Source organism: Delphinus delphis, chromosome 3, assembly GCF_949987515.2.
Source record: "Delphinus delphis chromosome 3, mDelDel1.2, whole genome shotgun sequence".
In the NCBI taxonomy this organism is placed as follows: domain Eukaryota; kingdom Metazoa; phylum Chordata; class Mammalia; order Artiodactyla; family Delphinidae; genus Delphinus; species Delphinus delphis.
The window spans coordinates 4120483-4138350 of NC_082685.1; the positions used below are offsets into that span (position 1 = coordinate 4120483).

Consider the following 17868-nt stretch of genomic DNA (forward strand, 5'->3'; position numbering starts at 1 on the left):
TGGGAACACTTTTTTTTTTTTTTTTTTTTTTTAATTTATGGCTGCATTGGGTCTTCATTGCTGCGGGCTTTCTCTAGTTGCGGGGAGTGGGGGCTACTCTTCTCATTGGGTGGCTTCTCTTGTTGCGGAGCACAGGCTCTAGGCACGCAGGCTTCAGTAGTTGTGGCTCGCGGGCTCTAGAGCACAGGCTCGGTTGTTGTGGCTCATAGGCTCAGTTGCTCCATGGCATGTGGGATCTTCCCGGACCAGGGCTCGAACCCATCCGTGTCCCCTGCATTGGCAGACGGATTCTTAACCACTGCGCCACCAGGGAAATCCCCTGGGAACACCTTTTAAAGGCCTTTAAACACCCCAACAGTGGCTCCCGGCCCTGCCAACGCCAGGCTCCCAAGGGTGCAGGCAGAAGCTCCGGGGAGAAGGATAAGCACAAAAACAAAACACACTTATTGTCAAGCTCAGCCCTGGGGGGCAGTGACAAGGCCTAGAGGCCTGGGTTCCCAGCCCCTGCCAGGCTGGTGACCTCCAGATGGGCCACACTCTCTCTGAGCCTCTCTTGTCCCCATTTGCAAAATGGGTTACTAGTAAATAAATGCGCAAAGAAGACTGGTTCCCAGCATGCGGGAAGTCTGTGCCATCCGCAGTATCATTACTATTGTTTGTTGCTGTGGCCAGGTTCCATCCGTGGTTGGGAGAACTAAGATCCCGCGCATGTGCAGGGCCAAAAAAAAAAAAAAAAAAGTTACGGGCAATAATAAGTCCTGGCAAAGATGTAGGGAGATCTGAACCCTCCTCCAGAGCTGCTGGGAATGGAAAATGGGGCAGCCACGGTGGAAATCCGTTTGGTGGTTTCTCTAAAAGTTAAACCTGGAGTTTCCATCTGATGCAGCAATTCCACTCCTTGGTACCTACCTAAGAGAAATGAACATACGTGTCGACATGAAAATCTGTACATGAATATTCACAGCAGCACTACTCACGATAGCCCAAAAGTAGAAACACCCCAAACGTCCATCAACAGATGAATAGATGAACAAAAGGTGGTCCCTCCACACACAGGAACATCACTCGGCCACGAAAAGGGGTGAAGCCCTGACACTCACTACAACGTTGATGAACCTTGAGAACACGATGCTCAGTGAGAGAAGCCAGATACAGAAGGACACCCAGTGTGTGATTCCATTGATGGGAAACGTCCAGAACAGGCAAATCCACAGAGACAGAATGGATTCCTGGTTGCCAGGGGCTGGGGGAGGGGGGTGGGGCGATTGCTCATGGGGACGGGGCTTCTTTAAGGGATGTTGAATGAATAAGACAGATACGGAAGGACAAATACTGTCTGATCCCACTCATAGGAGGTCCTAGAGGAGTCAAAACCATAGAGACAGAAAATAGTTGGTGGGGGCCAGGGGCTGGGGGAGGGGATGGGGAGTGTTTCATGGGGACAGAGTGTCAGTTTGTGAAGATGAGAAAGTTCTGGAGATGGATGGTGGCGATGGCTGCATGACTGTGAATGTGCTTAGTGCCACTGAGCTGTGCACTTAAAAACAGGTAAGATGGTTAATTTTGTTTATCCATTCCTCTGTTGATGGAGATTCGTTTCCACTCTTGGCTATTGTGAATAACGGTGCTTTGGACATTGGTGTACAAATATCTATTTGAATACTTGCTTTTTATTTTCATTTTATTTTATTTTTGGCTGCATTGAGTCTTTGCTGCTGCGCGTGGGCTTTCGCTAGTTGCGGCGCGTGGGCTTTCGCTAGTTGCAGCGAGCGGGGGCTACTCTTCGTTGCAGTGCACCAGTTTCTCATTGCGGTGGCTTCTCTTGTTGTGGAGCACGGGCTCTAGGTGCGCGGGTTTCAGTAGTTGTGGCACGCAGGCTCAGTAGTTGCTCCGCGGCATGTGGGATCTTCCTGGACCAGGGCTCGAACCCATGTCCCCTGCACTGGCAGGCGGATTCTTAACCACTGTGCCACCAGGGAAGTCCCCGAATCCTTGCTTTTTAAATTCTTTTGGGTATATACCTAGGAGTGGAATTGGGGGTCACTCTCCTGCCACGGTCCCCATTTTTTAGAGAGGGTTTCCACGTTATGGAGAAGGAAAATCATGGCTTGGAGGTTGCACAGAAGTTGCACAGCAAAGGATCTGCACCCCAGTCTGCATCTTCCCCTCTGGTTCATCCCCCTCCTCCCCCATTCACTTCCCTGGCAGTCCAGTGGTTAGGACTCGGCGCTTCCACTGCAGGGTGTGTGGGTTCAATCCCTGGTCGGGGAACTAAAATCCCTCATTGACCTCATTACTGGCTTAGGAAGGGTGGGGGACGAGGAACAGTTGCTACAGGGCTGGGAGGAGGGAGTCAAGTAAAGCTGGTGATGCAAGTGAAGGGCTGGATCCTGTTTTTATTTAAAATTTCGAAATTTTGTTCATCATGGAAATTTTTTCATTACTTTTGATTTGTTCAAATATTACCTTATGCAAATCAAAACCACATTGAGATACAACTTCACACCTGCTAGAATGTGTATTTTATATATATATATATATTTTTTTTTTTTTTAAGGACAATTTCAATTATTGGCAAGGATGTGGAGAAATTGGAACCCTCGTGCACTGCGATTGGGAATGTAAAATGGTACAGCTGCTGTGGACTATAGTTTGGCGATTCCTCAAAAATTAAACATAGGACTTACCCTATGACCCAGCAATTCCATTTCTGGGTCTACACCCAAGGGAAATAAAATAATACATTCACATAAAAACTTATATATGAATGGTCACAGCAGCATTATTCACAATGGTCAAAAAGTGGAAACAACCCAAGTGTCCATCAACAGACGAATAAATGAATACACAAAATGTGGTCCATCCTTACAATGGAACATTAGCCACAGAAAGGAATGAAGCCCTGACATACGATACAATGTGCATGGGCCTTGAAAACATGATACTCAGTGAGACAAGCCAGACACGAAAGGTCACATAGTATACGATTCATTTATATGAAATGTCTAGAACAGGCAAATCCACAGAAACAGAAAGTGTACTAGTCGTTTCCAGAGGCGGGGTGGGGGGATGCTAATGGGGATGGGGCTTCTTATGGGGGTGATGGAATGGTTTCTTTTCCTTATAAATTTTATTTATTTATTGGCTGCACCGCACAGTTTGTGGGATTTTAGTTCCCCAACCAGGGATCGAACCCGGGCCCCCAGCAGTGGAATCTTGGAGTCCTAACCACTGGACCGCCAGGGAATTCCTGATGGAATGTTTTGGAACTGGATAGACATGATGGTTGCACGCCATTGTGAATGTAGTAAATGTCTCTCATAGTAAGTTGTATGTGTATTTTACCACAATTCAAAAATCGATTGCGCTAAAATAGTATTTATCTTGTTGACTGAGATTTTGGTCTTAAATTTTACGCCTGAAGAAAGTGCCTTACTAGAAAGTACACTCATCCTAGTCCCAGCCCTACCAGAATTAAATAGGAAAGTCACAATACAGCTTCATTGAGAAGGTGACATTTAAGTCAAGACTGGAAGGAGACAAAGGAATTAGCCAAACTGGGTTGTGGGGATGAGCTTTCCAGGCAGAGGGAACAGTCAGTGCAAAGGCCCTGGGGCAGGACCGGGCCTGGTGTGTTGGAGGAACAGCCAGGAGGCCCGTGTGTCTGGAGCAGAGTGAGCGAGGGGAGAGAGAGGGAGGAGGGGAGGGCAGGGAGGGGACGGGGCAGGTCTTGCAGGGCCTTGGGGAGGACTTGGGCTTTTACCCCGAGGGCGGTGGGACCCTGGCAGGCTGTGGGCAGAGGAGGGGCAGGACCTGAGTCAAGTATTTAAAGCCTGTCTGCTCTGCAAGGGGAAGGATTTTTGTCCTCCTTCATCACTGCTATAAACCTCCACCTAGAGCCATGCTTGGCACACAGTAGGTGCAATAAATGTTTACTGAGGGAATGAATGAATAACAGCTCCCTTTGGGGAGGGGGGCACTAGGGTACAGACCAGGAAACTCATACTGCCCTGGGGTCACTTAGCCAGGTTATGGCAGCCAGGGGCACAAACCCAGGCCGGGACAGCTGAGGCCCCAGCTCCACCAGGCCTATCACAGGGAGGTCCCTGTGCGCACGGCAGCCACCTGTTTCCTCCCCCGCCTCTGATTAATGACCCTGCAGCCCCATCCATCATGCGCCAGCCAGCGCCTGGCTCTGCCCTGGAGGCGCGGGGCCCAGAGCTCATTTGTAAGCAGGCTGCGAGGCTGGTCTCAGGCTGTTGGATACATGAGACAGATCCCCGCCCCAACTTGGCCCCAGATGTGGCCCTAAGAACCCCAGGAAGAGGAAAGATCAGGATATGGACCCAAGGAGTAGGTGATGGGTAGGAGCTGGGGGGTGTGGGATGGCAGCTTCCCAGACAGGAAGGTCTTCAAAAGCCCCAGTTTCCCCCAAATTAATTATACGATGAAGACTATTCCCTCCTGGGCTGCAGCCTTCTGCCCTGCCTTTCCCCGACTTGCTGGCCTTCTGCTCTTTCTACCCGCAAAAGCTCCTCCACACAGCGGGCCCGGCTCAGCCTGCACCTCTCCTGAGCCTTAGTTTGGGGATCCCCCCTGGTCTCCTGACCTCCCGCCTCATCTGCATCCCTTCCCACTACCAGTAAGCATTTTCTACCACTCGCCCTGGTGGTCTCTCTCTGCTGCTCTAAGCCAGGGCTTCTCAGCTGGGGGCAATTCTGCCCTGAGGGACACTTGGGACTGGGGGTACTCCTGGGATCTAGTGAGTGGGGGCCAGGGATGCTTCTCAACACCCCACAGTGCCCAGGACGCCCCCCCCCACCAGAGAATGATTCGGGCCAGAATGTCGAGAGTACAGACTGACAAACCCTGCTCTGAACTCTTCCATGGCTCCCTAGTGCTCTCCAGGTACAAGCCCAACTCCTCAGTGCAGAATGCAGGGTCCTGCATCATCTGGGGTCCTGGCCCTCTCCAGCCAGTGTTCCCACCGTGACTTGCATTCACGCCCCACCTGGAGGGGCAGGACTGCATAGCGATCAAAGGCCCAAGGACCTGGGTTGACATCATGGTGCTGCCACCCACCAGCTATGTGATTTTGGCCAAGTCTCTTAACCTCTCGGTGCCTTAATTTCCCCATATTTCAAATGGGCATAATGGTAGTATGCAAGGTTAAAATGCTAAAGCAGTGACTGGTTCATGGTAAAAACTCAAACAGGTAGGAGGGTGTAGAGAAAGTGGAACCCTCTTACACTGGTGGTGGGAATGTAACCTGGTATGAACAGTATGAAGGTTCCTTAAAAAACTAAAAATAGAGCTACCATATGCCCCAGCAATCCCACTCCTAGGCATATACCCGGAGAAAACCATGATTTGAAAAGAGACATGCACCCCAATGTTCATAGCAGCACTATTTACAATAGCCAAGACATGGAAACAACTTCAATGTCCATCGACAGAGGAATGAATAAAGAAGATGTGGTACATATATACAATAGAATACTACTCAGCCATAAAAAAGAACAAAATAATGCCATTTGCAGCAACATGGACGGACCTAGAGATTGTTATACTGAGTGAGGTAAATCAGACAGAAAAAGACAAATATCGTATGATATCGCTTACATGTGGAATCTAAAAAAAGGGTACAAATGAACTTATTTACAAAACAGAAGTAGAGTCACAGATGTAAAAAACAAACTTATGGTTACCAAGGGGGTAAGGGGGGGAGGGATAAATTGGGAGATTGGGATTGACATATACACACTACTATATACAAAATTGATAATAAGGACCTACTATATAGCACAGTGAACTCTATACTCTGTAATGGCCTATATGGGAAAAGAATCTAAAAAAAGAGTGGATATATGTATATGTATAACTGATTCACTTTGCTGTACACCTAAAAACTTAAACAGGGACTTCCCTGGTGGCACAGTGGTTAAGAATACGCCCGCCAATGCAGGGGACACGGGTTCGAGCCCTGGTCCAGGACGATCGCACATGCCGCAGAGCAGCTAAGCCCGTGCACCACAACTACTGAAGCGCACGCGCCTATAGAGCTCGCGCTCCGCAACAAGAGAAGCCACCACAGTGAGAAGCCCGCACAACGCAACGAACAGTAGCCCCCGCTCACCACAACTAGAGGAAGCTGGCGCGCAGCAACGAAGACCCAACGCAGCCAAATATAAATGAATAAATTAATTAAACTGGTGGGTCGGTTTATTCATAGTCTGGGTCACACATCCAGGCTTCTCTACTACATGGTGAAAGGCCTGCCCTGACCCCACTGTACTGGAGATGTACTGGAGATGTCTGTGTCCATCTCTGCCCACCCAAGGCTACGGTCTGCTAAAATGGTCACCAAGAGCCCTAATACTTGGAGCTGCCTGCCTAGATGCAGAGGGCCTCCCAGGAGAAACGGTGTCTGGTCCCTGTGTGGGAGTGGGGAGATTTGCGAGCAGGGCTGGTTTGTTGGGCCTGTGACTCACGCAGTCTTACAGGACCCTGTACTTGAAGGAAGGGCCCTGATCTTAGTTTAATGCTCTGTTGTTACCATCCTAAAATTCCTGATCCTTTTTGAACCTGAGGCCCTGTGTTTTCATTTGGCCCTGGGCCCTGAAAATTCTGTAGCCTGTTCCACTCAGGGACCCGAATACAATTTGTGAGGTCTGCATATTCCGGAACCATTCGGAATAGTAAACTTTCTATAACTTTTTTTTTTTTTTTGGCCGCACCACACAGCTTGTGGGATCTTAGTTCCCTGACCAGGGATCCATCCCATGTCCCCAGCAGTGGAAGCAATGAGTCCTAACCACTGGACCACCAGGGAATTCCCCAGGAATAGTAAACTTTCTAAAAGTTTGCGCTTTTTCTCTTAGGGAATCGGGACTAGGGAGATCCTGCATCCTCCTAACTCGTCTCTGGCCCCACTGGATGCTGTTTTATTTATTTATTTGCTAGTTTGTTTATTTAGGGCATGCCCTGTGGCATGTGGGACCTTAGTTCCCTGATCAGGGATTGAACCCGGCCCCCTACAATGGAAGCCTGGCATCTTAACCACTGGACTGCCAGGGAAGTCCAACATGCTGTCTTATTTAATGTGTTACCTTGCTCGTGATGAATTTCTGGCATTAATTTTTATTTTAAAAAATATCGTGTTCCGGGCTTTCACTACCATGGCCTGGGTTCAATCCCTGGTCAGGGAACTGAGATCCCGCAAGCCGCACTGGGTGGCCACAGGGAAAAAAAAAAAAAAAATACGGTGTTAAAGTACTGTTTTATCTTGAAGGGCTTTTTGGGTGGAAGGGGCTTCAATTTTGCTTACTCATGTCAACCTAGTCCTAACCCTTCCTCTGCCCAGGAAAGGTGACCAGAGTCCTAACTCCAGATGGGAAAACCCAAGGCCCATCCAGGAGGCAAGGTGCATAGTTGATGGCGATGGTGATAATGAAGAGCTTGTCTATTTAGCACTTGCTGGGGGTTCACGTGTATTATTTCAACAGCTTCTTCGAGGCCTGAGTCAGTCCTGTCCCTCCTCTGCCCACAGCCCTCCAAGGCTCCGACCTCACTGAGTAAAAGCCTAAGTCCTTCCCACAGACCCCGAGGCCCTGCACCATCTGTCCCGTCCCATCACCAGCTACTGAATTTGCAGGGCCCTTGTTCAAAAATTGCAAAACAAGGGCTTCCCTGGTGGCGCAGTGGTTGAGAGTCCGCCTGCCGATGCAGGGGACACGGGTTCGTGCCCCGGTCTGGGAAGATCCCACATGCCGCGGAGCGGCTAGGCCCGTGAGCCATGGCCGCTGAGCCTGCGCGTCTGGAGCCTGTGCTCCGCAACGGGAGTGGCCACAACAGTGAGAGGCCCGCGTACCGCAAAAAAAATAAGTAAATAATTGCAAAACAAAACTGTGAGGCCCCTTGTTCAAAAATTATTAGGAATTTCCAGACCAAAACGGCAGATCATTAACCCAAGCGCAGGCCCTTCTGGGAGCAGCGCCCATGTGTGAATGCAGGAAGCTGCTGCCTCCCTGCCCCCATCTCCTCCCAAGCACCCCACTCCGTGCCAGCCACAGTGCTGCCTCAGGGCCTTTGCACTGGCGTTTCTCCCTACTTGAATAAGCCACCACCCCCACAGCCTACTGGCTCGCTCTCTCAGCTCTCTCACCTTCGGGCCCTCTTAGAGGCCAAGCAGGCCCCCCTCTGACCTCCCTCTGCGAAAAATCGCACCTTCCCAGCCCTCCCTCCTGCTTTGTTTTCTCCATAGCTGTTACCACCTTCTGACCTGCCAGGGATTTGGTTCACGTGTTTGCCGTCTCGTGTCATCTCCACCAGGGTCGGGACTTTGTACCCCTTCCCACCCCCACGTCCTGGAGCGGGGCCTGGAACACAGTAGGCGCTCCGTAAATGTGTGTTGAAGGCATGGCTCCCAGGAAGTCGGTATCACCACCTCCTTTCTACTGAAAAGGAAACCGAGGCTCAGAGAACAGCCCGTGAGCCAAGATTACAGAGCATGTCCCTGGCACGCGTCCGGGTCGCGCCATGACTGCGCCGGCGGTTTCGATGGGGGCAGCCGGGCCCCCCGGCTCTGACACATGGGGAAACCGAGGCCCTGGCGGCTGCCTGGGCCACCCGGCCGGGAGGGACCGCAGCGAGGCGGCGGCGCGCCGGGCCCAAGGTCACTGCGCCGGCCGGCCCGGGGGAGGCGGATGGGTGGGGATCCGCGGGCCTCCCCGGGCGCGCGCCCCCCCCCCTCGGCGGCGCGCACGGGGCCCGGGAAGCAGCAGCAGCGGCAGCGGCGGCAGCAGCAGGTGGAGCCGGAGCCTCCGCTTAGCCGAGGCCGCGGCCACTGCCGGCGTCGCCGCCATTAGACAATAGGAGCGGCGGCCGGGCGTGCGGGGAGGCGGGCGGCGGGGAGGGGCGGGGAGGGGCGCCGGGCGCGCAGGAAGCGGGGCCCGGGGCGCGCCGGGGCCGGGCGCGCGGGGAGGGGGCGCAGGAAGCGGGCGAGGCCGGGCGCGGGAGGCGGCGGCGGCGGCCCCGGGAGCTGCCGATCGGCGCCGGGACAAAGGCGCGGCCGCCCGGCGCCCCGAGCAGCCCGAGCCGGGGCGCACAGCCGGGGCGCAACCCGCGCCCCCCGCCGCGACTGACATGATGTTTCCACAAAGCAGGCATTCGGTAAGCGGGGCCCGCCGGCCCGGCGCCCCCCCATCCGGGCCCGGCACCCCTCAGTTCCCGGCCGGGCCATCCCCCCAGCTCTGGGCCCTGCGTCCGCCCAGGTCCTGACCCGGTCCCCCCAGTTCCCAGCCGGACCCTTCCCTCCCCCAGGTTCGGGCCCTGCGCACCCCGCTCCAGATCCCAGCCGGACCTCCCCACCCCCAGCTCGGCGTCTCCCCCCCACCTCCTAGGCCCAGTCCCCTCCAGCTCTGGGCCCAGCGCTACTCCCCACCCCCAGCTCCGGGGCTCCCTCCCATCCCCGGTAGCTCCCTGTCCCCCTCCCAGCTTCCGGGCCCAGAGCACCCCCCCTAGCTCCCAAGCCAGGTCTCCTCCAGATCCCAACTCAGATCCCCCCAGCCCCGGCCCCAGCTCCTGGGCCCTGTGCCCCCCCCCCCATCAAGCCAGCCAGGGCCTCGGCGGCCTTTGCCTCGGGCCTGGGGCGCCCCGGGAGCCCCACCAGGCACCTCTAACGCCGGGGCTGCTTTCGGGGCTTGGGAGTGGGGGGAGACCGGAGGCGCACCCCTCCCGGAAGAGCGCGGCCCGGAGGAAGGGTGCTAGGAATCTGGGGTGGGCCCCCCCGGAAGATTTCGGGTGCTTAGAGAGGCCCCTCCCCCAAGGGGAGTTTGCAAGGAAGCCTCATTCCCCCCTCCCACACCGCCAGCTTGGGGAGGGGGACCCTCTAGGACGCGTTCTCCCCCCCTCCCAGAGGCAGTTGGGGCGCTCAGATGTGCACCCCCTCTCGGCGCTTTGGAGGCGCGGTAGAGGGCGCACCCTGCCCCCCACCAAGGGCGGGCCTTCAAACGCACCTCCACAGCCTGCGGGGGGCGGGGGACGAGAGCCTCCGGGCGCGCCCACCCCCCTCGGCTTCGGGCGGAGAGGCGGGGGCAGGAAGTGCGGGCGGGGGCCGCTCCGGGGGCTGTAAACACGGGCCCGGGAAGTAGGGCGGGGGGGGGGGGGGACGCTGCAGCTGCGCCGGCCGCTGCCTCGGGGCAGCGGGGGGAGAGGTGGGTGGCGGCTCCACCGGATCCTGACCCGGGCCGCCCCTCCCCACAGGGCTCGTCGCACCTCCCCCAGCAACTGAAATTCACCACCTCGGACTCCTGCGACCGCATCAAAGATGAGTTTCAGCTGCTGCAGGCTCAGTACCACAGGTGAGCTGGGGCTGGTGGTACCCGCCCCGGGAGAAGCTGGAGACCCCTGCTCAGATGGCAAGACTGAAGCCTGCAGCGGAGGTTGTGGCCCCTGCTATATATCTAGGCTCCGAAAAAGTAGAGGCGTTGAATGTCTTAGGTGGCAGGCACTGTCTTTAGCACTTTGCCGATATGAAATTCATTTAGTCTTTAAGACAGTCCCATTTTGTAGATGAGAAAACTGAGGCACAAAAATTTCAATAATTTGCCCAAAGCCTCAGCTGTCTGGTGTCAGAGCCCCTCTCCCCACCCCAATCTGCATTGGATAAAAGACCTCCCAACAGATGGAGTTGGGGATGGGCCCTCCACCTCCCCACCCCACCCCCCCCACCAAAATCTGTAGCATGTTCTCTCTCTCTGCCTAGTTTTGGAGAAAGGGTTCCTGCCAGCCTGCAGAAAGGCGATTCTCTTTCCAGAACTGAGTCTAACGTTTCTAAAGGGCTTGCCAATGTGCCAAATCTAAAGAGAAAGGAACTATTATTGTCTTCATTTTACACTTAGAGAAACTTAAGCCCAGAGACGATAGGAATTTCCTGGGGTTGCACAGCAAAGAAGTGGCAGAACTGAGATTTGTACCCAGTCTCTGGGTTGAAGAATGCAGATTCTCAAGGTTTTGCTATGGAGGGGGGCTTTGAACTAGGAATCAAAAGGGGGTCCATGGCCACAAATACCTGTGGGGTCTTAGGCCCTCTCTGGACCTTACTTTACCCACACGAAAGTATTCTTTGAAGGGTCCCGAGTTGTCTCCAAGAAGAAATTGGGAACAGTGATATATTTGTTCTTTTGGAGGTACTTCCCATTCTCCCCATTTGCTGAAGATGGAACATACATCCTTTTGTTTAATCTTTACTGCTGCCCTATCGTTGTGCTCATTTCAAAGATGAGGAAACTGAGGCACAGATGGTTGAAGGGCAGGCCTAGGAACTTTGTTCTGGTCCTGTGATGTGGAGGGTTTAGGGGCTTTGCCTGGCAGGCCTGGCCTTTCTGAGCCTCTTCCCCTCCACCCCCCCGCCCCCCGGCCTGGCCCATGCCCATGTCACAGTGAGCACTGGGGCTGATCCAATTCCAGAGACCCAGCAATCTGACGTTTGCTGCCACAGTGCTATGTGACCTCGGGTAGGCCACACCCCCTCTCTGAGCTTTGGAGTCTCCATCTGCTGGGCCTGGGCTTCCTGCTTTACACTGAGGGGTCCTACCATGTTGGGGGCTCACACAGGATCCACCAGTCCTTCAGGAAGGGCCAGAAATGCAGAGTTTGGAATGAAATTGCCTGATTTTGTTTTTAACGGTGGCAACAAATGCATATTTTTAAAGAAAGTTGGAGAAACCAACTGTGGCTGTCCTCCCAACTGGGGTATACAAGTCGTGGTCAGTCTGGTGAAGAGAAACTCCAGTCTCCTGGGGTGACTACAAGAGCAACTAAGTTTTTATTGGGTACTTGCTGAATACCAGCATTAAGAGTGTTTCTGGTCTTAATTCATTTCATCCTCACCACCTCACCCTCGGAGGTTGGAACTCAACAGACTTGGAGACCAAGACCCAGAGAGGTAGGGGGGTTTGCCCAGAGTCACACAGCATCAAAATAGCAGGGTTGAACTTTGGACCCAGTCTATCTGGCTTGAGTTTGTGCTCTCAGCTCTTTACCTGTCACCCTGACACCCTCGTGAGGGGCCTTTGAGAGATACCCAAAGCTTATCCTTGCTGGGAGCTTGAGAGAGGCGGGGGCGGTCACCATCTCTGTTACCCAATGGTGGAAATTTATGCCCCACTGCTAGGGAAATCAGGACCCACAAGAGGGCCTTGGGTGCCTTTGAAGATTCCTTGGTAAATCCAATCCAGAGCCCTACCAGCCAACTCGGCTCCCGCAGCAGCCTCTCCACCGTGTCTGTTTGTTCCTCCTTTGCTGGAGAGTTTTCCTCAGTGCTTGAGAGTATGGCCTCTGAAGCCAGCTTCCTGGCTGTGTGTCCTTGAGCCCGTTCACTCAACCTCTCTGGGCGTCCATTGCATCATCTGTAAAAACAGAGTGATGTTAACAGCCCTGACCTCTTTGGGTTTCAGGAGAGGTAAAAGTTTCTTTGAATCCCTGTCTCAGCTACAGTCAGGGCATTTGCTCTGACTTTTGTTATTTTTATTATTTTCATTGCTTTCTCTGCCCCCAGATCTGCAAAGTTGGTTTCATAATCCACATTTTCTAGCTAGAGCACCTGAGGCTCCCCCTGCCCCATTTTCTGCCTGTCCCCCACCAAAGTTAGGGGCTCCCCTGCACAATGGGGGGGACCTCAGCCCAGCCCCCGCCCCTCCCCGTGTTCTTTTTCAGTCTGAAACTCGAATGTGACAAGCTGGCCAGCGAGAAGTCAGAGATGCAGCGTCATTACGTGATGGTAAGCCAGCCCTGGGGTCCAGTAGGCAGGGATGGGGGACCCCAGATCCCCCTCCAGCACCAGCAGCTGTTGCCTGAACCCTGGCCGCCACCTCTGGGATGTATGAGGAGTCAGGGTCAGCTCTCCATTCAGCCTGCCCCTGGGCCGGGCTGAGTCCGTCTTGCTGGCCTGGCTGCCGGCCCAGGCAGTGGCCGAGGTGCCAAACCACCGGGTTGCAGCCTGGGCCTGCCAGGTCCCCCGGCTGTCCTTGGCAGGAAAGGAGCCAATGGCTGGGAAAGCCAGGATCTGACTGAGGGAGCAGCCAGATCCCTCCCCACCCCCATGGTCCAGGCATCCCAGGCTTAACCCCTCCTTGCCCAAGCCTGGGAGGAGGACTCTGACGTGGGTGGGAGGGAAGGGGTGTCACTGCGTTCTTGGGCCTGACATTTGAGACCCTGCCCGCGTGCACACTGCCAGAATCACTTGCTAGGTTTCCTACCCACCAGGTGGCGATTTCTGCGTCAACCCCACCCCACCCCCACGCCCCACTGCGCCACCTCCGTCCAGCCCAGAGCCCACTTCTCCCAGGCTGTGGGGGAAGCAGAGCCAGACACTGAACCTCTGGCCTCAGAGAGAGGGATGGGGCTGGGGCAGAGAGAGGGACCCAGGACTGGGGGACTCCAGAAGGGGGTGCTCCCGGTTTGAGAAAGACCGCCTGGAGGATGGGGCATTGCAGCTGGGGTCTTGAAGAATGAGTAGGAGCTTGCTGGGCAGAGAAGGGGAGACCACACAAAGGCCTGGGAACAAACGTCTTCCCCCCCCACCCTCCCTGGAGTGACAGAGGGGTGCCATGGGACTGTTTAGAGCAAGGGAAGGGGCAGGGTCAGATCTGGGGCGTGAGGGGGGGCGCTGCTGGCCCCAGAGCCAGACCCAGCAGGATTTGTTTATCCTCGATTATTTATACCCAGGAAGGCAAACTTCCCTGGAGTCCAGGGCCACCCGCAGACAAGACACATAAAGATAAAAGATTAGGAGCCTTGGAGAGAGAGAGAGAGAGAGAGAGAGCGCGAGAGTATGTGTGTGTCTATGTGTGTCTGTGTGTGTGTCTGTGTGTGTGTTAGAGGTTGGGGTGTGATCATTATTCCAGAAACCAGGGCACCCACACCGCTGCTGGGGCCCTGAAGCTCCCCCAGCTTCCGCAGCAGCCCCACCAGGCACCTGGGCCCCAGCGCCTGGTGTGGGTGTCTCCCCACTTCCATCTCCATCTCTTTCGCCTGCCCTCCCCTCCCCATCTCTCCACTTCTCCCCTTCTCCCCCTCTCCCCCTCTTTGTCTCTCTCTCTGTCACTCCCCCCATCTCTTTGTCTCTGGAGCCCCCCATTCTTCACCCGCCGCCATTTCTCTCTGTCTCCTCTCCGCCCCCACGCAGTACTACGAGATGTCCTACGGCTTGAACATCGAGATGCACAAGCAGGTACGCCCTCTTCCCCCCTCCTCCGTCCCACGCTTACTTCGGCACTCCCCCAGGCAGGTAGGAGCTTGCCCACCCTTTGCCTGAGCTCTAAGTCTGCCCTGGTATCCTGTTACCTCCCAACCCACCCCCCTTTCTTAGGCCTCCCTGAGGGGGAGGGGCAGAGACTTTCCGGGGACCTGCCACTCCCCACCCCACTGTCTCCCCTTTGCAAACAGCAGGGGAGGGGTGATGTGCCAACCCACCCTGGAACCCCCAGATTGCCCCTTGCCCTGCAGCCTTGCTCTTGCCACCTGTGCCCTGATGAGGCTACCCTCGGGTATGTTGTAGCACACTGATGCCAGCTGCCCCCACCCCTTTTCCCCTCTCCCCCACGGAGCACTCACTACCTCTCAGGCACTGGGCATCATCTTCCCAGGGCCACCGGGACCCCAAGCGGCTGGGCGTGGGTTTGTCTTGTGCTCTTAGCCTACAGGGCAGAGAGCCAGCCTCAGATTCCACCTTTGCTGCTGATTGGGTGCCCGTGGGCCCAATGAGTTGACCTGACCCTGAGCCGAGCTGGCCTCTTCTTAGATTAGACAGAACCCCCAGGCCTCCCGGGGCTGGTCTGCGCCTGCCCCAGCTGCTGCCCAGGGCTGAAGCGTCTGTGTGTTTCAGGCTGAAATCGTCAAGAGGCTGAATGGGATCTGTGCCCAGGTCCTGCCCTACCTTTCCCAAGAGGTGAGTGGAGCCCCCAGGCCTCCCAGGGCTGCGGGGAGGAGGCGGTAGATGGATCTTGAACTTTCCCCAGGCCCTCCGTCCTGCAGCCATCTGGGGCAGCAGCGTGCTGGGTACCCCGGGGCACATGCCTTCCCTCTCTGGACCTCCCAGCCACCAGCCAGTCTGTGCAGAAGAATCCCCAGGTTGGAGAAACCCCAGGGGTGCAGGGCAGTGGAGGGAGGGGCCTCACCCTGCTGTGGAATTCCCAGCCTGAGTGAGTCATTGCACTGTAAAAATGTCAGCTACGCTGAAGACTGCACCAAGAATTCTGTTGCCCTGTTTTGCTTCCGTCTTTCACCCCCTGAGATTCATCTGCGGGGCCCTGCTGGCCACAGTGTGGACAGGGGGGCTCCCAGCACACATAGGCAGACATACAAACAGCCACAGGTATGCGCAGAGGTGACACTTAAACACACGGCACACAGACACACAGAGATGCACACGGACACACGGAGGAACCAGGTACCCAACTCTTCCTGTTTTGTTTCCTGGGGTTCTAAGACTCTTGGTGTGAGGCCCACTCTGTGCGCGCGCGCACACACACACACACACACACACACACACACGTGTCTGGGTCATGTAAGGCCCATCTGCTCTCTGCCAGATTTACTCTTGATAATTCATCATTTTCTCTTTAGCCCCCACCCATATCTTGGGGTCCCTCAGGTGATGCCCAGGAACAATTCCAGGAGGACACCATGAAAGCCCCAAAGAAGGGGACTCTTAGGACCCTGAAGACCTAGCCTTGTGGTTTCCGTTCACAACGGGCTCCCTGGTAGCCAAGGCAAAGAAGGAGCTTGGCAGATTCTAGCATCTGATGGCCAGAGAGACAGACGTTCAGGGAGGGCTGGGGTACAGGGTGGGGGATTGCCCTGAACCGAGACTCGTGCCCGAGCCCTGCCAGAATTCACTGGGCCTTCCCAGGCTCTGGAGAAAGAGGAGCTTGGGTTAGCAGATCTCAGATCTCTTGGACCAGCAGTCCTGGTCTGAGCTCTTAGAACCAGGACTTCCCTGTACTGTTGACCAGGTTGTGCACTGCACTTCTGCTTCTTTGCACATGGCATTGGTCGTGGTTCAGGCTTTCTCAGACTCACCCAAAAGCTTTTTCCTAAGATTTTGGTACCAAGCCCTTTGGGTCTTCTCTGCATCTCCGTGTATCCCATTTTCCAGATGAAGAGACTGAGGCTGGATGAAAGGAATCAGCTGGAGAGAGGGGGGTTTCGGGAGGCGTGGGAAGCTGTGGAGAGGGAGGGCTCTAATAGCCCAGATGGGAGCGGGGCTTCTGGGCTTTGAGCCACAAGCCCTAACAAGATCGGGGCTAATCAGTTGATTTCTCTCCACATCCAGCACCAGCAGCAAGTCTTGGGAGCCATCGAGAGGGCTAAGCAGGTTACTGCTCCGGAGCTGAACTCCATCATCCGAGTATGTTTGGGGTCTTCGGGGGAAGCAGCGGGTGGGAGAAGGACAGGTGGGCCCAAGGGGGCTAACGCTCCCCTTCCTCTGCCCTGCAGCAGCAGCTCCAAGCCCACCAGCTGTCCCAGCTGCAGGCTCTGGCCCTGCCTCTGACCCCACTGCCTGTGGGGCTGCAGCCCCCTTCGCTGCCGGCGGTCAGTGCAGGCACCGGCCTCCTCTCGCTGTCGGCGCTGGGCTCCCAGGCCCACCTCTCCAAGGAAGACAAGAATGGGCATGACGGTGACACCCACCAGGAGGATGATGGCGAGAAGTCGGATTAGTGGGCGGCTGGGATGGGGGCAGGGGGACAAAGGGGAGACAGACACGGAGAGAGGAAGATTCAGCATAAGACACAGTATAGCTCGGGATTGGCTCAACTCTGGTAGTATTTATGGTAGCCGCCTGCTGGGGCCCTCGCCCTGCTTGTGTGCCACCCCCTGACTTGGCTCCTACCCCCGACTCCCAGCCTCCCTCCTCCTCCCCTGCAGCCTGAATGGGTCATTACCCGCTCATACCACAGATGAGGCAAGCTGAGGCCTGGAGGCACAAGTGGGAGGCCAGGTCCGAAGGGAGCAAGACCTCAAGAGGTCCAATACCCCCTGCACTTCCCCAATTCGCACACCTGTAACTGACAGCCCGCTGCCCCCCCCCCGCCCCTCCCCGGGGCGCACCCTGGCCTCACACCCTGGCACTGCATGCAAACACAATGCTAGCTGCCCCTCCCCGCCCTGGGCGCCCCGCGTCTCCCCTTCCCACTCACTCACCCTCTGCTAGTTCCCGCCGCCCACACCCACCTAGTCCTGTCCCCTCACCCATGAAAGAAAGAGGGGCCATGGACAGCAAGCTTTGCCCGGGGAACAGGGTGGGATGGGCGACCCAGAATTCCCTTTCTCCCTTTTCCCAAATAAAGATGAGGGTACTCGAGTTGTCTTGGTTTTTATTTTTTATTTTTCCTTTTTCCAGTATACTAGCTTGTCTTTTAAGAAAAGGGATATTAAAAAAAAGAAAAAGACAGAAAAATGTTAAAAAAAAAAAGCAACACCCACACCTGTGTCTGTATATAGCCTTTTAGACTGTCAGCCTTTGTTGTGTTCAGTCGTTTGATCTCTACGGAGAGAAGTGAAAATGCTGTATCGAGGGTGGGCTTAGCTGTGCCTTTCAAATAAAGATGTGAGAAGGTTGGTTGCCGTGTTCCTGCCTCTGTGTTGCGAGTTGCCCGCGGTGCCCCCCCTTCCCGGAGGAGGAGAGGGCTTCCTTCAAGTCTGAGATCCCCTCGTCTGTTACAGGACTGGATATTTAGAGTCCTAGCTGAGTCCGGCTTGTAAATGTAGTCTAGCTCCTGAACTTGGCGCCTAGCCCAGAGAGGGCCAGCTGGAGGCTCTAGGTCACACAGCACAGCCTAGGTGCTTGAGGTCTAGCCAGCCGTT

At 55.4% G+C, this 17868-nt stretch overlaps 1 protein-coding gene across 1 annotated transcript; it reads left to right on the top strand.

Moving 5' to 3' along the window:
- Positions 1–8982: 8982 nt before the first annotated feature.
- TLE5 (TLE family member 5, transcriptional modulator) lies at positions 8983–17623 on the top strand. The gene is made up of 7 exons (XM_060007430.1): positions 8983–9171; positions 10264–10361; positions 12718–12781; positions 14189–14233; positions 14888–14950; positions 16337–16411; positions 16501–17623. Exons 1-7 carry the CDS (start codon positions 9145–9147, stop codon positions 16720–16722), a joined length of 594 nt encoding a protein of 197 aa, XP_059863413.1. The 5' UTR covers positions 8983–9144; the 3' UTR covers positions 16723–17623.
- Positions 17624–17868: the final 245 nt, after the last annotated feature.